Below are 26525 nucleotides of genomic sequence, written 5' to 3'. Positions count from 1 at the left end.
CTGAAAAAGTTATCCATGTTTAAAACTTTTACTTCTTTTTACCCTTCGTTGTATAGTATAACATTTGTTTTGAATTTTACTCATCATGGACAATTAGCTTCATAAATCTAAAAAATAAAAGGTTTATAATACAAATTTTTAAGAGAGAATGTGAATGTTATAATACATATTACGAAATAAATATATCATATTTTATTCTTGAAGTTCATTTTAAAGTAAAACTAATGATCATAATAAAGAGAATTTTTGAACTTGATCATTTTTAAAATTTGTAAATCTACGTATAAGAAAGTTATTTCTCAAGTTTTGTAACTTAAAAGAAAGAGAAATGCTAGACTTCAAAATATTTATGAAGTGTTAGTTTTTTGTTTTAATGACAAGTTATGTTAGAAACAAAATCACAAACAGTACTCAATATCAAATTAGAAAGGAAAAACAAATCAATAGGATAAAAGATTACAAGGAATTAATACTAGGAGGGTGAAGAGTCCAAGAGAGATACTACCGACCTAGCTGCACACTCGGAGCCTAACTACGATAGAGAGACAATATAGAAAGAACCAACTATGAAGAACAACAAGAAACATACAAGCAACACACTAAACACCCCGGCCTTGCAGGCTTACAACCTTCATTATCAGGTCAAAACCGTGGATTACTTGACATTCAAACAGCCCTTATTTAGAAGCATGCATTATGCAGCCAGCCAGTAATGGAATGTTATAGTATACACAATTTTGTTTGTCAAAATATAAAAATAATCTAATTCATATACACAAATAGTGTAAAGAATTTTTATAGTATCAATCAATTACAAATGTTAGATAATTAAGTATGTTTGATTTTTATCATAATTACAATTAAAGTTATTTTCATGAATGATTATGATGTACCAATTTGATTTGCAACCAAACCCACTTCTTTAAGACATAGCTTTATACTTACTAGATATCAAACATATATGCAAGATATATTTGATATGAATATAAGTTTGTTAGAATTACGGTAAGTGATCAGTTTAATTCCGAACCCGATACTCACAAAGGTTTCCAAACCCCATGTACTCCTTGTTTTCAACTCTTTTAATCAGATTTGCTATGCCTGTTCCACCTGTAATAATTTCAAGGCAAAAAGATTTATGTCATCTTAATCTATTGACTATATAAATAGATCATAGGTTAATAGGACTATAATTAAAGCAAATTAAGCAATCCTCCAAATGGCACTTGCCTAATGATATTCCACTCACAAAAACTGTGAGGGCTAAGATGAAAATGATGATTGATGCTCTCCCTAATATGGCAATAAGTTTTCTCACCAAATGCTGCCCAATAAGTGCAGCAACAGTTGCTACGGCTACAAAGTAAAGAGCTGCAACATAATCAAACATTCAATATTAAGTCCAACCCTGTGTTTGTTCACTTACAGAATGCATGGTAGAATAAGAGTTGATTGGTAAAGGTCGAATCGATCAAGTATTCAAGCTTGAATCTATCTACAATAATTCTTGACCAAACTATACTTACCTCTTAGTCGAACTTTGAATTATCAAGACCATCCTGAAGAGGGTTAAGACAAAAAATATTTCATAATTTCATTTATCTATACACTTACCATATGAAATAGGAAAACGTTTGAGAAGGTAATATTCCACCACAGACATAGATGCAGAAAATGTCATTGCAAAAGTGGATGTAGCACTTGACACCTTCATGGCAAAATTACCAATCAGAATACAAAATACATACTCACATAAATCTCAATTAATTAGTAATCCATTTATAAATCTCCTACATGGAAAAGAGAATGAGATAAAATTAAGGTACCTGAGGAGGGATTCCTAGTCCAATGAAAAGTGGGCCCAAGATAAATCCTCCACCAAGACCAAGCAAGCCCCCAATTATGCCAGCAACTATGCCACATGCACAATATAGAATTAATTGTTGCACACTCCATTGTGTTTGCTGATCTCCCTTGGAAGCTATAACTCTTTTACCTTTGTATAAAAGTACAGCCTCATATGAACTCACTCCTACAGTTATAGGTACCTGAAAAGACAACGAAAGAAATAAAGTATTAGCCATCATGTTGATATATATTCCATTGGTTTTTAAACCATATTTGAAGTTGAGACCAAATCAATATCTAAGGTGCTCAGCACTTCATTTTGAGGCCATGTTATTTTGATTAAATTCTATGAAGCACAAACAGAAACATGGAAAATATAAGTAATTGAATTAAACCACATTCGTCTAATACTTGTCAGACATCACACACGCTTTCAATATAAAGTATTGGTGCTACATATATTAACTTTGGTTTCTACCTATTTAATTTAGTTTTTCTGTACTGGTTTATAATGTATATATATACCTGAAGTAGATTCAATATCCAATATGCTACCGAGCAAGTTGTTGTGTAATTCTGTTTCAAAACAAAATAATACATAATCATCATTCTTTAATGTTCACTCCATTTATACTAGAATATGAAAAAGTTCAATTATGAGTTGAATACATAGTTCTTAAGAAATAGACTAACTTTTCCTATCTGTAATGCAAGTATCATGATCCAGACAGAGAAAAGAAGTCCAAGTTCCTTCCAATAAACATTTTCCATAACAGAAACCTGGATTCGTTCCAATTTTATATTTCATTAGAAACAATACAAATAGATATATATGTTGGACAATGTGAAATAATTAAGCAGCATATTTCAGTATTTATTGCCTACTACATTTTTTCTTGGTAGATTGGTATTGGTTTGACTTTCATTGACTGACTCCCCTGCTTGAAGATCAAGTGCACCCTCTTCTGTCCTTCTAACATCTAAGGCACCAATTTTGCATGACAAGTATATATATTATATGCTTACCTATGTCTCTATTAATGTAAAATAACTAACATAAAATATAGAATATGCTGGATCACTAAAAATTATTTAAATTAGTGATAGAAATTTAGAAAGAAAAAAGATTATGAAATTTATCTACAATTCTGACAATTGAATTAGAGACAAATTTCATTTTTTCTTGGTCTAATATTTGTTGTTAATTTTGTTTTTTCTAGTATAACAATAATAAATGAGACTACTTACCACTTAATTGTAAATTTTCCCTAGCTTCCTGGAATTAAACAGAAATGGATTAAAACAAAGCATAAAAATGAAAGAAAATAATAATATAAAGAATAAGTTATGTTTAAGCAACCTTCTTAGTGAGGGTTTCTTTTTTCCATGTGTTAACACCTTTTAAAAAAGCGTTAACTGAAATACCTGTTCCACAAATCCAAAACTATATAAATGGATAAAAATAAGCAGTGTAAAAGAAAAGAAATCGTGACTCAAATTTAAAAGGAACTTTTACCTGTGAAAAATATGATTAGCAAAGTTGTTATCATCCAATCAGGAAAAATAACATTGAAAGCAACTCCAAGACTGATTCCAAGCATCAACATTGGTTGGAAAAGAAGTGCTAAATCATAGTCAATCACAGGCAAGTCAAGAGATGGGTGTCTTTTCTTCAAGTTGTAGAAAACAGTTGCTCCAGCTCCACCAGTAATCATGACTTCATAAAACATACACATTCAATCCATATATGGTTTCAAAATTTAAAGTGCAAATCAAAATATTCGGACTCTCTTTATTTTAGAGGCAAAAGTGATCCGTGATTTTAGAAATATAAAATTGATTGTGATATGTTTGTGTTTTTTCTTTTAAAATCCCTCAAATGTAATTAATGCATTTTTTTACTAATTATATGAATGTGTTTTAAATTAAATAACTATTGTTATCTCAATTTTAACAAAAATTATTTTTGGTAACTCTAAAACCAAAAACATACTAAGTCACACATATTGAAATTGGTTAAAATGATATATGTTCAAAGAGTTTTAAGAGACATATCAATATTATACATGAGATCATTCTAGTTATTTGTTACAAAATATAATATTCAAATATACTTTAATTTGTATATGATTATTTATTGAGTTAAATATATTTTTTATTCTTATAAATATATCATATTTCAATTTTAGTCTCTAACATTTTTCTTTAAATAATAATCCTTCAAATATTTTTTATGCACAATTTTTGTCTCTGCTTATAAACCAACTTATGTGTATCATTCAAATTTTTGAATGATTTTTTTCAAACATGTTTATAACATTATAATAATCTTTTCTACATAAATTTAAAATTTTTTAACAAAAAAAATTAAATATAAATTTTTAAGCACTAAATTCTTAAAAAATTATATTTTATTCGTCATTTGTTAAAAAATTAAATTTTTTATGGGAAACATTCTTATTATATTATAAACATGCGTGCAAAAGATCATTTAAAAATTATGATGATAAACACAAATTCATTTAAAAGTATAGACCAAAACTGTTGACTAAAAATATTTGAAAGATCAGTGTTTGAAGAAATTTTTTATAAGGACCAAAAACTTATTTATCTTTTTTTTTTCTCTCTTATACTCTTGTGTTAGAGTGTTGTGAGATGTAATTCAAATATTTGTTTTAGAGAATATGAGTGTATTGAAGGTCATGCATGGAAAGTACGACATAAATCTATTGTTATAAAAAAATTCACATAGTATTATTCTTTGGTTGTTATTAGATAGTAATTGTGATTTTTTTTTCTTTCCAATTTTAGAATTTTCATACATTTATTCTATTATTTTGATTGTGTTTATTTTAATTTTTCTATCTGCCATTTTTTCTAACGCATGGCATATATTATTTTGGTTTTTGATATTCAAACATATATTTTTGAAGTGGGAAGGGTAAAGGTCCTTGATATTATTCAGTATATCAATTCTTTCCAATAATATGAATTTTATTTGTGAAATTTAACGTAGGATTGTAAATGTCATGTTTAATCGATCCATCTTATTAACCTAGATTCCTAGAAAAATCTTTAATTAGTAAAACTAAACATTCGTAAGTTTTGGTTCGATTTCTAGATAAGATAAAAATTTCCTAATTTTCAATAATAGGAAATGAATTCATGCTATTAACCTAGATTCCTAGAAGTATCCTTAATTATAATGACTAAACACCCTTATGTCTTTGGTTCAATTTCTACATAACGTAAAACTCGCTAATTTTAAAAGGTAGATATTATTAACCTAGATTCTTAGAAGAATCCTAAATTAGTATAACTAAACACCTCTAGGTTTCGGATTCAAATCTTACAGAAGACAAAAACTCACTAGTTTTCAATGGTAGGAAATGGATCCATGCTATTAACCTAGATTTATAGAAGAATCCTTAATTAGTATAACAAAACACTCTTGGGTCTCGGGTTTGATTATCACATAAGGCAAAAGTATCGATCAGATGAGTCAAACTGTTACATAAATATGCAAAAAAAAGTAGTTAATTCAGTTGAGTAAATATAGTTAACTTGAATCACAACAAAAAATGTGATTAATTGAACTACAAAATTAACCATAATTTTTAATGTGATCTAAATTGAACATATATATAGGCAACCGAATTATTAACCACAGTTTTGCATGTGAGGTGTTGTAGGTGTTTGAAAAAGTGGTACATTTGTTGTTGTCCAGATACATATCTAATACCGATACTTCACGAATATATATCTTAGAAGTAGCAAATTTATTATTTAATTTTTTTAAAATCAATTTATCTAATACTTCTATGATACTTCACGGATATCGCTAATATGTATTCTACTTTAAGTACTACTCTTAAATTGAAAAAATTACTTTTTTGAACGAGACTTAAAAATTATGTTTATTTATTTATTTAAGGATGATGGTATTGGGTGAATTTAATTAAAAAATGCTTTTAAATTGTTAGTTTTCGAATAAAATCAATATTTTTTAAAATTCATTTAATAATAATTTTGTTGATATATTATAATTATATATTTATGAAAAATGATCGATATATTTTTTTTTATAAGTATTCTCTATGTATATAATGTTTTCAATAAAAAATTTGCTAACCTATTCAAGCCGTATCGTATTTTAAATTTCAAATATTTCACGTATCCATTTATCCATACCGTATCGCATCCGTTCATGTATTATGTATCCAGACTTCATACGTTGTTGTAGTTAAGTTACATTTAGGAATAAATGATCGTAAAGAGTGTGTACCAGATAAAATTAAAACTAATTAACTAAGGAAAAGAAGGATACTTAGGATGTTGTATTTCATGGTGTTACAAGATAACAAAGTAGGTACGTGTTTCTATTTTTATTTTTACAAGCAACAAAGTAGGTACGTACGTAGTTACTTGCATTTAGAGGAAAAAAGGAATAAGGAATTGTGCCAGCTGATATTTACTTGCATATGCATACAACTAAGGGAAATAAAATTAAGTTTTTTTCCTTATAATTAGTAATTACCCTGATTACCTAACCCAAATTACTGCCTTGAATTGACAACAAAGATTAATAAATTAAAAAAATTTATATATCACATACGTCAATTTTATATACGATATATTTAATATTTAAATTAATAGATAATTGAATTGTTTAAAAAAATTATTTTTTGTCATTTAAAAACTTATAATAACTCTATATTATTTATTAAAAGTATAAGTAAAATATAATAATTTTTTTTAAATTTTTATTAAAATAGTGAATATTAAATAATTTTTATAATAAAATAACAAAATGATTATAAATAATAAATTAAATATTTTTTTATATAAAATGATCTTTTTCAAATATAAAAGTCAATAAATAATTGTTTAATTCATAAAAATAATTATTACTTTATTAATTTAGAAAGTAAATGTGGCGTAGAATTCATAAAATTAAAAATTTATAGCAGCTAGTTTCTTACATTTGGATATTGCTGTTGCTGATTTTGCATCGAATCCAATAACAAGGGTAAGCATAGGCACAAATATACCACCCCCACCAACACCTCCTACAGTCCCAAATGATGATCCTAGAAATCCAATTATGGTGCCCACTATTATCCTCCACCCAAATTTCATCCCCTGCATGCACCACAAATTTATGATCAATCCAAATTCAATTAATTAATGTCCTAATTAAACATGCAAAAAAACACACATATATATCCACTAGCTTATGTGTAACCCTAAAAAATCTCATTACTATATACATGCTTACTTGAAAATTGATTCAAAGGTGTATTTATATATATATCCCACACAAACACACACTAAAATTTGATGAAATTAATTAATTGAAACACTAGCTATAGTCTTACCGGCCAAGTGTGTTTGTAAAATACTTTAGCATGATGATTGTAATTACCATCAACTCCTTTGGTTTCATTTGTTTTTTGGTCAGTGTATTGATGAGAAGAAGTTACATAGGCTGAAAGAAGAATTAAAAGAAAACAAATCACCAGAACCCTTTTTGATCCATGCAAAGCCATCATCATGTATATATATATAGAGTACTTTTCTTAATTCAGATAAATATCCAAATCCCTATTAGTGTTCTTATGCTTTGCTTTAAGATAAGACTAAGACAACCACACCATGCATGTAGTAATTTTCAAAAACCTTCACATCAAATATATATATATAGCTGCTGCTCGCGGTAAATGTTGAGTAAGAAAAATAATCTTAGGTATGAGTAGAATAGTGTTGATGCTAACATGCTTAATTTGTCTCTATGCTTTGCATTTATTAATTGGTCTTTTGCACTGCATGACTTAAAGCACGTATTGTACGTATTTAATTAGTTTATTTTTCCTTTTAAACATACATTAAACCACATTTCATTTGCTTATAAAAAAAATAAATTTTATTTAGCATATATTTGTGTAAATATTCTAGGAATTTTTTTTACTCAAAAAATAATTTAGGAACTAACATATATATAATGTGATTTTGCTAGATGCACGTGTGTGTATATAAAAGGTTGAAATCATGTAAAAAGAGTTTTAATATGTGAAAGTGAACTGATTAAATTTTAATCATATATTTATATATCGATAATTATGATTGAAAGTGTCACATAATCACTTAAAAAAATCATGATTTTTTGTTTTAATCATATAATTTGATCAATGAATATTAACACTTCAATATAAAAGTAATATATATATATATATATATATATATTAGTTACAACCTTGATTCAAAATTGATTTTTCTTTTACGTGAATGACATAATACAAATTGCAAAAAAAATATATCACATTTTATTCTTGAAGTTAATTTTTTGAGATGGACATGTTTTAACTTGTATGACACAATTGTGTGTATTATTGATTTTTTATATATGTTTAGTACTTTTCCCAATGCCTATTTTAAAGTTTAGGATCGAAATTTAAAAAATTAGTATGGATACTGAATTACAAATTATTGACTTTTTTCAGGACATGAATATAAATCTTGTTGGTATGAGCATGTATGATCTATCTAAGAATTCTTAAATAGTTCAAGGTATTTAAGAGTAATATATTAAATAAAAAATAATTAAATATATAAATAAATCTAGGTGTGATTGTCATTAATTATTAAATTAAAAAACTGATTCTAATTATGGTAGCATGATAATGCATTATAATTAAACATCTGAAAATTTATTATATTAACTAGCTAGCTTCAATTTGAAAGCCTTACTAATGAATTCAAGGAAGAAATAGCTAGATCCATGTGATTTTTTTTTTTGGTGAAAGATCTTTGTGGTTTAATTGGTGTAATAACTAGTGATACAAATTAATTGAAAAATCACGTGTGAGTAGATTATAAATTGCACGAAGGGAGAACCAAATGAAGACAAAACACATAAACAAAAGTGCATTGCTTATTGGAGGAGGGTTTGAAAAAATTCAAACAAATCAAGTAAATATATTCTTTCTTTGCGTCTAACAACTCGATTGTCTCTTGAATCATAAATGATATTAACTTTTTATTTATATAAAATTCTCGCATTATTTTTTCTAACTATCTAGATGATCGAGGAACAAGTGAAAACTTCTAAGCTATATGTTTTTATTTTACTTAAAAATTTCTTAATTTTGTCAAATAATTTATCCTCTTAGAAAATTATTTTTTTTCAATTTCTAGGCTAATATACTATTGATTTTTGAAAAATCTTATGGCTAAGACACAGTTAACACATTTCTTTTGGTTGTTATCACGTTCATGACTTTCAAAGAGTTTATAAGTTATTTTTTAACGTTATTTCAATAAATTCTAAAAAAATAACTTGTTAAAATAGCTTAAGACTAATAATAAAATATACAATTTTGCTACTAACACCCCCTAAAGTACTACCCACACCCCTAAAATGTTTAAAAAAATTATAATTTTCAAATTACCCTTTCCTTCTTCCTCTTCATCATCTTCATCTTCATTCAACAACTTCTTCATCTTCTTCATTTTCTTCAACATTAACCATCTTTATAAATCATCATCAATCATCATCAATAATCATTAATCATCATCAATAATCATTAATCATCATCTATCATCATCAATCATCATTAATCTTCACCATGTTCAAAATTTTGCTAACATTTGCGTGAACTCAATTTCACGTAAGTTTACGTGAAGTGAGTTCACGTATGTTTACGTAAACTGAATTCTAATAAATATACGTGAACTCAATTTCACGTAAGTTTACTTTACGTAAACTGAATTCTAGTAAATATACGTGAACTCAGTTCACGTAAACGTACGTGAAATTGAGTTCACGTAAATAGTTTAATTTTCAATCTTCAATGAATTCGCAATCTTAATTCACGTATACGTACGTGAATTAAGATCACGTAAATACTGAGATGTTGAATTTTCAAACTCCATTGATTACGCAATCTTAAATCACGTACGTGTACGTGAATTAAGATTGCGTAAATTTTGAATTTAGTTCACGTAGCAATACAACGTACGTGAACTGAGTTCACGTATAATCTTCAGATTTAGAAGAAAAAAATTTGAACTCAGAAACAGACCAACAAACATACAATTTTAGGTCACTTTAACCACAATGTGATGAAGAAATTGATGGTATAGGTTATGAGTGAGTTATGTGAGTTTTAAATGATTATGAGATAGGGTTTGTGAGATACGGTGATTTTTTGACGTGAGTCGTGAGATGTGATGAATGTTGATGAAAGTGAATTATGAGTTAGTAAAATTGTAAAAAATATTATCAATATCAAAGGGTATTTTAGGTATTTTGTTTTTTTTTAAATTTAAGGGGTGTAGGTAGTAACGTGAGGGGTGTGGGTAGCAACATTGTAAAATATATAGTTTAATCACATTCTCCATTTGATTATAAAAAATAGCTTTTTTTATAAGCTTTAAAAATAGTTTATATATAATTCCTATTAGCTGTTATGTTTAATTAAAATTCTTCTATGATTGTTCACGATTTTATTATATAGATAATATATATAATGTAGATTAATTAAAAGAATAAAATTCTTCTACATAGAGTTGTCCTTGTTTAATAAATCTTAACTTGTTAACTTTGTTCTAGATTCAAGGAGGAAGAATCTGTAATTCAAGATCAAACCAACCAGCAAAATGGATCTCATAACTTGGAAGTTTGCTATATTCTCTTTGTGCATTTTATTTGGTTCAGGTACCTAATTAGGAGTACCAATGTCATTAGTTATTTTTTCCCTTGCAATTATAATAAAACCAACTTCTACTTTAAAAAATATGAAGTGAAATACCTATAGAGCAGTAGAGTTAACCAAATGGATGGATTCAAGTGATTGAAATAATTACTGATCTGACTTTATTAATTAGTTTACTTACCTCTTAGTCAAATTTATAAATTTTCTGAATCATTTTTCTCTAAGAACCGTAGCATTAAAGAAAAATAGAACATTAGAGTTTAAAATAATTTATCGACACAAAAATATGTTGAATAATTTCGACATGCAAGAGTGGTAATAGCTATTAGCTAGATTTTAATTCTAAGATCATATTGATCAGTCACATTTTGAATTCAATTACAATTAACTTAATTAGACGCAAACATATATCCCTTCATGTTCTATCATCATGGTTTTACATCACAGTCACCCCACGATCCTTGAGAATTAAAGTTCAATGCAATCTCATTGGTGGCAAATTAAGAAGACATAAAAAAAAGTATAATATCACAAGATCACAAACATTTTTTAAAAACCTGCTAAAACTATTAGGTCAACTTAATCATATTATTTATTTAAAACTCCTTGTTAAATAATTCAAGAAATTATCTATTCTCTTTTGTTTAAGAGAAGAGTTAAAATGATATCTTTGGCCTTTTGTTTTCCAGGACTAGTCAAAAACATTGTTGTATCAGCAGATGAACGTACATGGTGTGTTGCTAAGCCAGGAGCTTCAAACATCGATCTACAACATGCTATTGATTATGCTTGTGGTGAAGGAGGTGCAGACTGCGTACCAATTAATCCTGGCGGAAGTTGTTTTACACCAGACACTCTCCAAAACCATGCTTCTTATGCCTTCAATAGTTACTACCAGATGCATCCAATACCTGACAGCTGTGTATTCGGAGGAGCTTCTATATTAACAAACATAAATCCAAGTAAGAATACCTTAAAATATTTGGTGAAGATGTGCTACAAAGGAATTAGATGAGAGGTTCCAATCTTAGGAGAGATTGTTGACGTGTCTAGATGAATGAATGAATGAATAAACGCTACGCTAAACAACATATAAATAATAGGAACCATATAACCAATGTCTTGAACTCCCCTTGTGAACCAACATTATACTATCAACAAATTCCTACTTTACCATGTCTATGTCTATTATATGTGTTTATTACCTTAGAAATAAACTAACACCTAACATCACTACAGGTAACGGAAATTGTCATTATGCATCGTCTGGTTCAAGGTGAGAAGTTATAACACCTATAAATCTATATCTTATTTAGTAATTTTTATGCTATATGCATGATAAAGATTACACCAAAATTTGAACAATATTCTAATTACAATAATATATTAAATTGTCAATGCAGCACAAGTCCTATAATACCTTGTCAATCATGCCAACCAGGTCAACCAGCTCCAACAACACCTCGTCCAACATTTACAACACCATTTGGGACTGTGATCGGTGGAACAACAACATCTACTTTTCTTTCCCAGTCGATGTTGTTTGCTTGTGGTCTCTTGATTTTACTCCAAGTAGTAAATTTCATCTAACAAAGACCAACTATGTTTTAAGGGATAAGCTGAAATTCACTTAGTCTTTTCATAAGAGAAGAATAAAATAAGTCTTGTAATTAAATTTACTTAAAAATATCATCTATGTATGGAAGAGTAAAGCACATAATAGTAAAGGAGCCAAAAAAAAGTATAGGTTGTAGTAGAAATAGTTTTGGCAACATCAACTTCTCTTTTATAGAGAAATCCATGTTATTTAAACTAGTTATCGTGCTATTTTATACAGAATACAGTACAGTTAATGAACTTTCAAAATTTATATGAACTTTGTCTACCTCCCTATAGTAAATTAGAAACCCTTATGATTTGTTGGTTTCCATACATATCCTTACAAAAGGCTTAATTACCTTCATTGTGAAAAGGACCATCCTTCCATCTCTAAAATATATTATTTAACATCTCATAGGGATATCTCACAAAAACTAACATCATATCTCTTCACCACCTTGTGTACCTACTACTCATTAGATAGTTTTTGTAGAACGGTTAAGTTGGAATGATTAAGAATTTATAAGTTTATTAGATATTTTCAATAAAAAAATATATATGTGATATGTATGCATCAATCCCATATGGGATCCTTTTAAGCACTTTTTTAAAGTATCTACTTGCTGTAATTTTAAAATTTTTGCTAGTCTCTCTATCACCATTTCCTATCATTTATATACAACACAACATGACCTGCCAGTTAATCGTAACTCATTAACTCAAACTTTCGTAGCTAACAGATCTCTCACTATACTAACACTACCTAACACTATATTAACACTAAGTAATTCAAAAGAGTATATAACTCTATAAACTTTTTATTCTATTTCAATTGTATGTGAGCTATTTGATCACCACTTTTAACAAAATGTTAACAATATCAACAATATTAATTATTAAGATTTGATTATATTTATTTATAGATATTTATATATATATATATATATATATATATATATATATATATATATATATATATATATATAAAATGAAATAGAATAAATATTGTTCAATATTTATACCAAAAACACTTCCATGCATATATGATTGTATGATCACGATTTAATCATTTCATATGCTTTGTATATATGCCTTGTGAATTTATCTATAAATTATCAGCTACAAATTAACCTATCAATTTGAAATAAAATTTCTTGGAATACTTTTATTAGAAAATTATATACACGAAAGCTTTTCCAAAAAATTCGCAGATAGTAGATATCCACAAAAAATACATCTAATGAGAATTAGTAGTGTGTGGTTTATAAATTTATTAAGGTTTTAATTATAATTATTCTTTGTCAAATAAAATTTTAGTAGCATGAATGATAAAGCCGACAAAGAGAAGAATTTTTGGTATCAATGATAGATTTTGGTTCGACAAATGATCTATGTATTGACTGAAATTTTACTATATTGTTCATTTGATTGTGTTTGTTATTCTAATAATTTTTATTAATAGTTTTATCCTCTGAGTCAGTTTGTGATGTTCATTTTTGTGGAGACATTCTGTTATTGTTTAGTTCCACGGTTGGGTGATGATTTTGATTCTCTAGTGTTACTAGGTAACCTTTTAATTGTACTCATTATTTGATATAGTGAAATTATTTCCTTAATCGACTCATAGTTTTACTTTTACTTTGAAGGTTTTCACGTCAAATTTTGAGGTGTCTTATTTACAATTTTTTTTATCTCCTTTGTTGTTATTATTATTGGTATTGAATGTATTTGATAAATTTTAAATTGAAATATCACAAAAAATAACTAATTTAACAAGCTTTTGTTCCGTCCATTGTATGCTATGTACTAGAACTAGTTAAAATTACTTATGGTTAGGTGGATGTTGTTAGGTTAGTTACATTAATAACACTATATAAAAGTGCATCATACTCTAATTGTAAATTCAATTCTTTAAATAATCATTTCAAGTTTATTTTTCTCTTTAATTATTTATCTCTTTCTTGAGCTCAACCGTGATTCTTAACATGATATCAGAGTAATAATAATTATTCTGTTATATTCTTTTTTCAAATTTTCTTTATCTTATCTTCCTCATTTTGAATTTAAATTTGTGATTCTTCATTCTTTTTCAACTTGATTGTATAATATTTGTAAATTGAAGATTGAAGATTGAAGATTGAAGGTGCTTTAATGATATATTTCACTATAATTTCATTCTTTTTAGCCATTGTTGGTTTTCTCTTTGTGCTTCTACCATATGGTAGTAAAGCAATTATAATTTTCTTTGTTTTTTTATCCTATTATATGACACATTTCTCATTTTCTTTGTGCTTCCATCATATTATAGTTAAGCTTTGTTGGTCACATTTGACATTTGAAGATCCAAGATTGGAATTTTTTTATTATATATTAGATTGAGTGTCGTGGAAACACCGAAAATTTTGCCCAAAGTAGGCCGAAGACTTCGACGAAAGTTATGCACCTCAGCTGCTACCACTTTCTACATGAATTTTGTTTTTTAGCTAAAGTGATTACGACTTGTATTTTTTTTTCTTATAATTTCTTTCATTGTATTTTTCTTTTTCTTGTATTGTTCTTTCCAAGTTGGAACATACTTCCAACTTGCAGAGACTATTAGAGGTAGTTAAACTTACTTATAGTTAAGTGGAAGTTATTAAGTTAATTACATTAATAGCACTATATAAAAGTGCATCATACTCTAACTATAAATTCAATTCTTTAAATAATCATTTCAAATTTATTTTTCTTTTTAATTATTTATCTTTTTTTTGACTCAACCATGATTCTTATTCTTATGAATCAATAAAAAATATTTTACTCAATAAACATAGCTGAATGATAGCACTGATACCTCAAGTGCTATTTATTGTGCATATAAATTATAGTTATTTTCTTAAATGAATTTAATATTTTCCTCAATTATGAATTTAAGCTTTTATAAAATTATACAATGAAATTATGTCGGCATATAGTAGTCATTTTTCTTTCTTTCCTTAGTGCTTAAGACGCTGTTGGCTTGTGAATATTTCTTTAACCTCCCCATCAATCTATTCCAACACACAGACATTTGGTTCTATATATATTTGCATGTGGACCGCTGGCACAATAATAATGCATGAAACAACAAAATGTCTAGATCCATAGTACGTACAAAGAAGACGTAACTGATCATTAACAAACAATTTTTTTGATGTGATTGATACCTCAAAAAGATAAATCTTCAAGTTCAAGCCGAATAGTTGTTACTTGTTAGAAAGTGTATAATCAAAATTCAACATCCTTCGTGTAGCGTTGGATCACTCATACATATACAACTTGGCCACTTCATGATGATGATGCCAAAGATGAATAATGCTCGCTGAACTGAATCGGTTTATTTTGTAAAAATATTTTATTTTATTGTTTAATATATGATAGGATATTTTCAAAATATCTTATTCAGAAAGTAAACGATGTCAAATTTAATATATGTGAAATAATGTCTTAAATAGCAATTTTATGTCATCAAGTGATAAATTATTATTAATTTTTAATAATTATTTTGATGATTATGATAGGACAGAAATATGATCTATAAACATAAAAAAAAAAAAAAAAAAAATTTAAAAAATGATGTCCGCAAATTAAAAGGTGTAGAAATAATCATCGCAATACCATAATCATTTTACTATTATTCTCGATTTGTTTTAAAATAATATTATTATTTAAGATATTTGCATATATATTAAAAAATACAAGATTAAAAGAAAAAAAATAATGAATCTATTATCAAACTATTCTTATTAATTTTTTATTGATTTTTCATAAAATAAAATTATTATTTTGTGTAACATCCCACTTTTTGGGACACCATCTCGAAATACTAAGTTAAATAAGATTTTATTTTATTTAATGAAAATGTATTAATTATTGCGCAAACAAAATACATAATCACACACAAATTTAACCAACCAATCGATAATTAATTAAAAATTCTTAAGTTTTATAATTAAAAAATGTCACACCAGAATAGAAGGATAATAACTGGTATGAACTAGAGTCTAACAGAAATAAAGTCCCTAAAGCTGACCACTACTACCCATCTTAGAAATTAAAGGAAATACTTCGTCTATTCATCCAAAAACCCCTCCGGTTGCGAAGGCAAATTGGGGATGTCACCTGCCAAATGTAAGGGTCATCTCCAAATAACAAACACAGAGCAAATAGACATGCATATATAGTTGTTATAGCAAAATATAAATAATCATATACTTCATTTAACAGTTAAAAATCACAAAGCACCAAGACACAGATAAACCAAAATGCAGGAATCCTATTTATTAGACTATATGTCAATGTATGATTCTGGAATATCACCACTCTGTAGAGCAAAGAGTCCCACCATTGGACAATGTCCCACCGTTGGACAAATGCTCTTCAGAATTTCATGTTCAGTACTCCATCGTTGAGTATTCTTTTGAATCATGTTGCCTTTGCAATGAACTGTCGTCACGTACTCGTGACTAAGTTCAGGCCACCAATGCATGCATGAATGTCATCGCCTTAGTTAGTAACAAAATAGATCATTCAACCAGAGCGTCCAAGACCATTCAACATTGTCCTAAACCAACCAAGCTTAGACACAAGGTCATCACCTTGAAAAATTCACCCAATACCAATCAACATACGCAAATCATTTAATCTCATAACATCATTCATAAACATGTAATTCATATAACACATATTTTGAAGATAACATACAAACAAAGCAAATACATAACATCATAGTATATTTATATAACGTATAATTCAAGTAGGAAAGCGGATAGAGTGATGCTCTTACCGTTACCAAAGTTATTTCTAGAATTATGTTTCACAAACTCTTGTTTCACTCGTTTCACACCTTCAATTGAGTAATAATTATCTTAATATTTAATTTATATATCAGCATCCACACAATTGCCTCATAAAAATCATAACTTTAACTTTCTAAAGTGATAACTATAACAACAACTTTCAACACATTCATTATTTCTAAAAACAAAATCATTATTTTTAACATCAATAAGATTTCTAAAAATTTCTTCAAAAATTAACCTATCACAACAAAGCAATAAAGCCTACAAATGAAAAACAAGAAGAAGAAAACACCAAAAATCTGCTGTTGTGCGAGCACGGTTTCTCCCTCTCTGAATGTCGTTTCGCCGATCTGACCGTTGAAAACGAAGACCTGAAACCTGTTGTCCAAAAATCAGTCCGATCCAACGGTTAACGAATGCGCAATCGGTATTTTTCTGAGACTGATTTAACAAAATCGGAAATATGGTTACTCTTCTCTTCTCTCTTTTGGTGGTTGTCTTTTCTATCAAAATAGTCATTTTCTTTTATTAACCTAATTCTAATTTATACTCCCTTAGTAGCTAGTAACTGACATATGGGTCACGCCCATTTAACATGATTCATTCCCCTTTTTATTATTTTTATTGTTATTCTTTTAACAACCAAACAAAACAAAACATGACACTACTACTATTATTAAGTATTATTTCAATTAATTTATACGGATTTATTTCTTTATTTATTTTATTTTTAACTAAAATTAGTGACATATAGAATCAAATTAAATAACAACATATGCACTCTAAAAATAATAATTAAAATTAATATAAAATCTAGTAGTTACCTAATAAAATTAAATGAGAAAAATGCATCTCATTAACTATTAATAATAGGAAAATGCAGATCTTACATTTTAAAAATAATGTGTAATAATTAAAAAAAAAAATAACATTAATTTTAAAATAATAATTTTTGCTAAAACTAGGTTAAGTAATAGCGTTAGAAAGTGGGTCCTGGATGTGTGACGTGTATAGTGAAATATCAAATGAGTGACATTTGTTTGACTCGTGTCAAAAATTGACGGAAGAGCAAGAGAGTGAAGAAAAAGAGAGAGCATAACAGGCGTTGAAACTCAAGAAAGAAGAGGAGAGGAAAAAAAAAAAAAAGAAGTAAAAATGTTACCAGCTTGTTCAACAACTGCTAATCCACGAACTACATTCTCTCACCTCAACTATCGCAGAGATCCTTCATCTTCTCTCTTTCGCTCATCACCTTCATCGCTCTCCTTCAATCCTCTTACCCTCAGGTACATAAACCCCCTCACTCTCACACACTCCTTCCTCTCTCATTATGTTTCTCTTTCTGATTTCAGATCCTCCTTCACTCACCATTACGGAATCAGAACCTCCGTCAAATCGGAAACCAGTAACAGACGAAGAACAAGCACAGGGTTTCGTGTCCTTTCCTATATTGCTCCTTCACCTTTTACTACTCCTAATTTGCAATGGATCTCCGCTGTTTCTTCTCTGTCAGTTCAATCTCTTATTTCTTTATCTATGTTTCGATATATATATGTATGAAAATTATCTGCATATTTCAATTGCTATTCATATTTATTATTTCTAGACTTTCATAATAATTTGAGAAAATGAATTAATTGAATATACTCGGTGAATTTATTAGTTGAATGATGATAATCTGTGTTGTATGGTGTCGGATACCAGGACACACATTCAATTCCGCTATAGTAGAGGCTATACTAAACAGTTATTTTATGTCATTCTTATAGAGGAGTCAAATCCAAATCTAAGCGTAGCTTCATGATTTTGAATGATGGATAGAGATTCCCTGCAGTTGTGAAATTTTGCATTCACCGCAGTTAAAATTTCAATCTCGTTATTTGATTCTAATTATTATATAGTTAAAATGTGTCTGATCTTGATCATATGGTCCGCGATAAGTGACTGCGGGAAATGAATCATGCAGTTGAGAAATCCGAATCCTGAACCAGATAGTGATAGTAATAGTACTATTCTTTTAGTTTTTATCAAATAATAACTGTGCCCTCTTTTTATTTAAGAGTGCTTAGTCTTGAATTTTTTTTATTCTATTTAATGTTCCAATTTTTACGTACACTGGTTGGTTGGTATGAATTTTTCATACTTTTAATATAAAAACTGAAATACCTGGTTTGGCTGGTAGTGAGTTCTTATGCCAATAATAAAAAATGCTTGTTGGACACCCCTTATGGTGTATACACCTTGAATCCTTGAGAGAATAAGAGATAAAAGAGAGTGATATAATACATGTGTTATGTTGATGATGTGATAGAGAGATAGAGATAAAATAGAGTGTTGAATGAGTGTTGGGGAATATGGGGTGTATGTGTATATCATTACTCTAATCTTATTATGGAAAGCTGCAATCCTCGTAGTTCTTTTGTTTGTTTGTTTAATTTACCCTCTTTCGATGTTCAGTTATGCCAAATTTGAGATGTGTCTGATAAATATTCAAAATCTTGTAGAGTTTTAATACTGGCAAAGGGCACCGCAGTACCGAAATCATTTATTGTTCCATTATTTGCTTTGCAAGCACCTGCAGGTGTTGTTGCCTGGATAAAGTATGTCATCGATTCTTTTATTTTGTTTTCTTGTTCAGTTTATATGGTGAACTGTTTCAAAGTATATTTTCCTATGTTTGTTCAACAAACTTTTTGGAGTATCATTTTATATATGTACACCAAGAGTGCCTGTTATTCTCTTTATCCACAGTGCTCTTTTACCTTTGATTGGTCTAAAATTTTACACAAATTGGACAAACAGAGGTAGATATGGCTTGTGGTCAGCATTCTTGGCACTTCTAGTCCGCCTCTTCTTTTACATTCCTGGTATGTTCTCTTATCCATCCTATATAGCACATACTCCAACACAAACATCTGTAGCAGACACAGACACATCAACATTGCTAATGTAAAAAACATAGGACACTGACATTGATACACAGTTATTTATTTATTAAAAAAAAAATGAACATTATTAACAAAAGATCTATATTGAGAATATATACATATATATATATAGAGAGAGAGAGAGGATTGGCAAAAGAATTTGTACGTGCAGATAAAATCCGCAACGGGTATGAGGCGGATAATTTAACGGGTATCCGCGGATAAAATAAACAGATAGATCAATTACTTGTTAGATAATAGATACGGAGGCGGATCTAATGGTATTGTACCCACAGATATCTGTATCCGATAATAAATTAGTAAAATTGATATGTTGTAATGCTTTTTGTTTATGTATTAATAGTTGTTACGATGAAATTTTGTTATATATTTTATATATTTGTTAATGTATTGATTTTTATGTGTTGACAAAATAGGGGGGAAATTCAACATAACTGAAATAAAAAATAATTTTTATACACAAACGATTTTTTATTTGAAAAATGTGATATCACATATATCCGCTAACTCCTGCGGATACTTAAAAACCGGCCAAATATTCGTTAAGCGGATATCTGCACGGACATGTATAGGGTATAAATATCATTTTTATCCTACAGGTAGAGTAGCAAAATAATAGTATCCGTACCCGTGGATACTCATTGTCATCCCTAATATGTGTGTGTGTGGTGGGTTATTCATCCATTTACTACTTAAAAATTAAATACGATGCAATCAAATTTAATGTCTTTAACCCCTTCATTGATCATTTGAAACATTTTTATCCCCGAAGATATGTCTAAGAGGTGTGTCGAAGTAACGAAAGAAAAAGTTTTTTTGGATACTCTTGTCTAAGGTGTCGGACACCACGATAAGCCTTATTCTAAAGGTGTTCGTCCTTCATAGTATACAATCAGGTGCACACGAGCACATGAAATTTTGGAATCTTTAAGGAGGAACAATGGATGCACTAGACCTCAAGAACATCACACAGTTGAAAGTGGTGTAAAACTGTAAATCAGCATTTTGTTTTAGGAACCTCAAGGCACATATTGGTTCTATATATTCTCTTAGTAAAAAGTAAAAACTGCAAAGGAACAGTAATTTAAGTCCTTTTTCAGCAAACATTTTCAATCATTTTTAAGGACAAGCCATTTAAAATTTTAATCTTATCAATAGTTTGATCTATTGTTACCTCTAACTATTCAACTCCATCTGATGTACTCTCGTTACTAGGGTCTGTACAAGTTTGCTCATTACATGCCTAAACTAAACTATCTAAGACAAGATTTACTATCTTTTCCACAATAGGCATTACCCTACATTTTTTTTTTCTTTTAAAATTATTTGAAATCCTATTTTTTCTTGTTAGTCCAATAATCCACAGTAATATTCTCATTTTTACAAGATTAAGCTTATTTTCTTGTGTGTTCATCATCACCAAACATTTGGTCTCATACAAAATCGCAGAATTCAAAACTGTGCTGTAAAAAATTTCTAAAAGTTTGATGATATTTTTGTATCACAAATAACACTTGATGCACTTCTGTTTCATCCATCTCACTTGGCATTGGATGTGTTGTGTGAATTCGTCCAAAACTAATGTAAAAAGAAAAGAGCTTAAAGTAGACCTTTGGTGCAATCCTTTTCATTTTGTACAATGGAACAAAAATACTCAAACCATGTGACACTGTGAACTGCAAGACACAAGATAGAAAATCCCAACTGTGGAGTGTATAATATACAAATAAATTGTGTATTTTGTTTTTCATACTTTTTGAATATTAATTGGAAAAGGGAAAAATTTATGCTGGACGTTCTTTGATTCCAGGTGAACTTGAGTTGCCATTTATAGCGTTACTCTTGGTGATTGTAGCTCCTTATGAGGCTTTGAGATTAAGGTAAGCATATCCATGTTTTTGGGGCCATTGAGCCGTTGTTAACTTTAACCCTATTTATTTATTATTTTAAAATCCAACATCATTATTCTCTCTGTCAGGGACACAAAAGAAGGTGCTGCAATTTCTTTATTGATTGCGGTGTATTTGGCTTTTCAGCATTTCTCAAGAACAAGCTTGCAGAAATCATTTGACCAAGGTTCAATTGTTGCCACCTTAGGGGTCATCTGTATCACTGTTTCATCTTTGTTGCTTCTTATATGAGTTGGCTTTGAAATGATTTATGCTAATAGTATAATTTGTAAATAAGAATAATACCTGTTAGAATGGTGATACTATTAGGATATGTATTATGTAACATGTTTGACACTCTAGTTGTTTACTTTTTACTTAATAATTTAAATACTGATGTTTGAATCTGCATTTATATTAGAAATTTGTATTTAGTACATCATATTATTCTGTATATATTATGTCGTGACTGAAGCTAGCTTTTGGCTCTGGATTGTAATGATAAAGAACTCCACTTATGACACGAGGGTACCTTGCTTTTGTTGTATAGATTGTCATTCTTAAAATACTGTTTCATTTAGATATGTTACTGTCACCAAATATGCATTTATGCAGTGTATTAGAAAGTGGTCTTAAAAACAAGGAGGTTCCATTTTGTTATGTAATGCAAACAATTCTTTCCTAAATTTTCCAATAAACTTCCATGTTTCTATCAACTGGAAACTGAGCTCTCAGCTCTGATCATATTCCAAATAACAATATTTGATTAAAAGGAGACTTTTTGAAAAGGCAGACAAAATTTGATTTGGTGATTGAAACCGTTGACACATAATTGGTCTTTGTTTGTTGTTTCTCGTTTAGATGAAATTTGCTACTTGGAGTAAAACCAAGATACCACATGCAAACAACATCGACAAGGAAAGAAAAGTAGATGTGTCTGTGCTAGGGATTGATGTTATTCCAATGAGTACATTCCGATTTTGTAGAGTTGGTGTTGTAAATGTTGGTGGACCTGGTGGTGTTGGAGGACTTGGTTGGGAAGGTATTGCTGGAGTCGGTTGAAAAGGTATTGCAGGACTTGGTTGAGAAGGTGTTGCTGGAGTCGGTTGAGAAGGTGTTGCAGGAGTTGATTGAGAAGGTGTTGCTAGAGTTGGTTGAGAAGGTGTTGCTGGAGTTGGTTGAGAAGGTGTTGCATGACTTGGTTGAAAAGGTGCTGCTGGAGTCGGTTGACTTGGGTCAGAAGGTGTTGTAAGACTTGATTCACCTGATGGAATTGTGCTGAATTGACAATTTAATATATTATTGTAATTAGAATATTGATCACATTTTGGTGTTCTCTTTATCGTGCATGGAATAAAAATGACTAAATGAGATATAGATTTATAGGTGTTGTAAATTCTCACCTTGAACTAGATGATGGATATTGACAATTTCCATTATTTGTAGTGATGTTAGGTGGTAGTTTTTTTCTAAGGTAAAGAAACACATATAAGAGGCATGGTAAAGTAGGAATTTATGAACGGTATAATGTTAGTTCACAAGGAGAGTCGAAGATATTGATTATATGATTCATATCATTTATATGTTGTTCAATGTTATTTTTTCATCTAATGTGAGATGTTTAAATCACTTACAATATATATGTCAAATGTGAGTTCATTCATTCACTTAGGCTGATCTCTCTCTCAAATGAGTCAATCCGTTCATCTAAGTATGCTCCTTTCAAGTGGAAGTTTTTGTATGCACATATACATACACTTGACACATCAAGAATCTCTCCTAAGATTGGAACCTCTCCTCTAATGCATTTATAGCACATCTTCACCAAAAAATTTAGAGTATTGGATGTACAAATTCTCTCATTTATATGTTGTTCAATAACTATTTCTTTTATTTAATGTGAGACTTCTTGTTCACACTTGACGCACCTATATCTATTCCTATTCAAACTTTTATGTTTGATAAAATTCTTACTTGGATATGTGTTTGTTAATGTAGAAGTTCCTCTGAATACGCAACTAGAAGGTATTAGCTAGTAGTAACTATTGAAGGCATAAGAAGCATGGTCATATAGAGTATATGGTGTAAAACAGCTTACGCCAGGATTAACTGGTACGCAATCTGCACCTCCCTCACCACTAACATAATCAAGAGCATGTTGTAGATCGATGTTTGAAGCTCATTCCTTAGCAACACACCATGTACCACCATCTGCTGATACAACAATGTTTTTGACTAGTCCTGAAAACAAAAGGCCAAATATATCATTTTAACTCTTCTCTTAAACAAATGAGAATAGTTAATTTGTTGAATAACAAGGAATGCTAAATAAATAATCTGCTTAAGATGATCTAATAATATTAGCAAGTTTTTAAAAAATGTTTGTGATTATGTGATATCATAGTTTTTTATGTCTATTTTGCTACCAATGAGATTTCGTTGAACTCTAATTTTCAAGGATCGTGGTGACCGTGATGTAAAACCACGATGATAGAACATGAAGAAACATATGTTTGCGCGTAATGAAGTTCATTATAATTGAATCCAAAATATGACTAATCAATACAATATTCGAATTAAAATTTAGCTATTACCACTCTTGCAAGCTGAAAAAAATCAGCATATTTTTTTATTGGTAAATTGTTTTCAACTCTAATATTCTATTTTTCTTTGAACCATACTCTTCTTAGAGAAAAATGACTGAAAGTTTTGAGTTTACTCAAGAAATAAGTAAACTAATTAATAAAATTTGATCAATGGTTGTTTCAGTCACTTGAGTCCAAGCATAATTTTTTAAATTACAAATTGGTTTTGTTAAAATTACATGGAAAAAATTAACTAATGACATTGGTACTCCTAATTAGGTACCTGAACTAAAGAAAATGCACAAGGAAAATATAGCAAACTTCCAACTTCCGAGATCCATTTTGCTGGTTGGTTTATGAGCTTGAATTACAGATTTTTCCACGTTCTAGAACAAAGATAACAAGCTAAGATTTATTAAACAAGGACAACTCTAGTGGAGAAGAATTTTATTCTTTTTAATTAATCTACATATTTATATATATATATATATATATTCTATCTATATAATAAAATCATGAACAATCTTAGAATAATTTTAATTAAACATAATAGATTATAGGCATTATATATAAAGTATTTTTAAAGCTTATAAAATAACTACTTTTTTTTATAATCAAATGAAAAATGTGACTAAACTATATATTTTAATATTAGTCTTAAGCTATTTTAACAAGTTATTTTATTTAGAATTTATTGAAATAACCTTTAAAAATAACTTATAAACAACTAATAAGCTATTTCATATATTTTTTTAAACACTATACACAAGTGCTTATAAACTCAAATAAACTCTTTCAAAGTCATGCACATGATAACCATTAAAAAGAAATGAGTTAATTGTGTATTAGCCATATGATTTTTCAAAAATAAATAGTATATTGGTATAGAAATTGAAAGAAAAAAAAAAATTGCCACAAATCTAGAGGAGAAATTATTTGACAAAATTGAGAAATTCCTCGATCATCTAAATAGTTAGAAAAAATAATGCGAGATATTTACGTAAATAATAATATCATTTATGATTTAAGAGATAGTAAAATAATATCCTTCTAGACGTAAAGGAATAATATCCTTTATAATCTACGTGATTTTTCAATTAATTTGTATCACTAGCTATTAAAGCAATTAAATCACAAAGATTTTTCGGATGTTTAGCTTAATTACAATGCTTTATCATGCTAGCATAATTAGAATCAATTTTTCATTTAAAAATTAACGAGAATCACACGTAGATGGATGATACATTAACTTTGATAGCTGTTTAAAAATTTACTTTATTTATATATTTACTTATTTTATATTTAATATATTACTCTAAAATTCCTTTAACTATTTAAGAATTCTTAGATAGATCATAGATCCTCAAACCAATAAGTTTTATAATCATGTTCCAAAAATTGTCAATAATTCGACTTTAAAATAGGCATTTGAGTTACAAATATTTATAAATAAATAAAAAGGGACTCTATTCAATATTTTTAGTTCAATGATCTAAATTACACTTATCGATAAGTTTAGGGGTTTAAATACATTTTTTTAATTCAAAAACCTATTTAATTCTAAATTCTTAGTTCAGGCCATACATCAACATCATTAGCATTGAAATCAAATGTTTAGGGTCGCGGTCACTAAGCATTTGAAACCTATCACGAAAATTCGAACATATTGGTAGCATATTGATGTTACTTTGCACTTAAATTTGTCAATTTTATATATCCACTAATTATTTACCTCATTTCACATATTGAAATAATCAAAAAAAAAGTTATACTCTAAAAAACTCCAAAAAAGAATTCCAACAAAACAAAAAAAAATCCATAAAATTTTTGTGGCCTTAATAGGACCTATGAATCCACTTTAATTTTTTGAAGAAAAAAAAATTATAAATGATTTTTTAATTTTTATTCAAAAAATAAAAAAATTTCTCAAAACTTTCCGATAAAAAAAGATTTACCATTTTTTTTTATTTTCCTCACAAAATTTTTCGAATATAAAAATTTAATACAATGGAAATCTCTAAACTAATCTATATCTATAATTTGACACATCTTCTTTATTAATATTTGGAAATTATCATAATACTACTTTCATTAAACTACTATATATTTCATTAAATTTTTG

The 26525-nt window shown here is 28.5% G+C and overlaps 2 protein-coding genes across 5 annotated transcripts; one reads left to right on the top strand and one right to left on the bottom strand.

Annotated features, from left to right (window-relative positions):
- Positions 1–403: 403 nt before the first annotated feature.
- Positions 404–7527, bottom strand: LOC101507523 (sulfite exporter TauE/SafE family protein 3-like). Of its 3 annotated transcripts, XM_073370229.1 has the most exons (13): positions 7227–7527; positions 6831–6990; positions 3365–3565; positions 3209–3273; positions 3097–3124; positions 2734–2828; positions 2542–2628; positions 2374–2424; positions 1997–2048; positions 1827–1912; positions 1615–1708; positions 1231–1371; positions 404–1110 (listed from the first exon to the last, which is right to left on the bottom strand). In XM_073370229.1, the coding sequence occupies exons 1-13, from the start codon at positions 7401–7403 to the stop codon at positions 1019–1021; spliced, it is 1329 nt and encodes a 442-aa protein (XP_073226330.1). In that variant the 5' UTR covers positions 7404–7527; the 3' UTR covers positions 404–1018. The 3 variants fall into 3 exon arrangements, with proteins under 3 accessions (XP_073226330.1, XP_073226329.1, XP_012572299.1); XM_073370228.1 differs by having other exon boundaries at positions 1827–2048; XM_012716845.3 differs by having other exon boundaries at positions 1827–2048; positions 2737–2828; positions 7227–7526.
- A 10508-nt stretch (positions 7528–18035) lies between these two features.
- On the top strand, positions 18036–22229 carry LOC101506984 (cold-regulated 413 inner membrane protein 1, chloroplastic). Of its 2 annotated transcripts, XM_004504180.4 has the most exons (6): positions 18040–18267; positions 18334–18489; positions 19486–19581; positions 19784–19848; positions 21740–21809; positions 21908–22229. In XM_004504180.4, the coding sequence occupies exons 1-6, from the start codon at positions 18137–18139 to the stop codon at positions 22068–22070; spliced, it is 681 nt and encodes a 226-aa protein (XP_004504237.1). In that variant the 5' UTR covers positions 18040–18136; the 3' UTR covers positions 22071–22229. The 2 variants fall into 2 exon arrangements, with proteins under 2 accessions (XP_004504236.1, XP_004504237.1); XM_004504179.4 differs by having other exon boundaries at positions 18036–18489.
- The last annotated feature ends 4296 nt before the right edge of the window (positions 22230–26525 follow it).

This window comes from Cicer arietinum, chromosome 6 (assembly GCF_000331145.2).
Source record: "Cicer arietinum cultivar CDC Frontier isolate Library 1 chromosome 6, Cicar.CDCFrontier_v2.0, whole genome shotgun sequence".
NCBI lineage: Eukaryota > Viridiplantae > Streptophyta > Magnoliopsida > Fabales > Fabaceae > Cicer > Cicer arietinum.
This window is presented reverse-complemented; position numbering and strand designations above follow the sequence as displayed.

Coding starts and splice junctions, on each gene's coding strand:
- LOC101507523 (XM_073370228.1), bottom strand. CDS start 7,403: ATGATGATGGCTTTGCATGGATCAAAAAGGGTTCTGGTGATTTGTTTT. Junction 2,049..2,373: donor GGATATTGAATCTACTTCAG/GTATATATATAC, acceptor TTGTCTTTTCAG/GTACCTATAACTGTAGGAGT. Junction 1,372..1,614: donor ACGTTTTCCTATTTCATATG/GTAAGTGTATAG, acceptor ATTATGTTGCAG/CTCTTTACTTTGTAGCCGTA.
- LOC101506984 (XM_004504179.4), top strand. CDS start 18,137: ATGTTACCAGCTTGTTCAACAACTGCTAATCCACGAACTACATTCTCT. Junction 19,582..19,783: donor GGTGTTGTTGCCTGGATAAA/GTATGTCATCGA, acceptor TTGGACAAACAG/AGGTAGATATGGCTTGTGGT. Junction 19,849..21,739: donor CCTCTTCTTTTACATTCCTG/GTATGTTCTCTT, acceptor CTTTGATTCCAG/GTGAACTTGAGTTGCCATTT.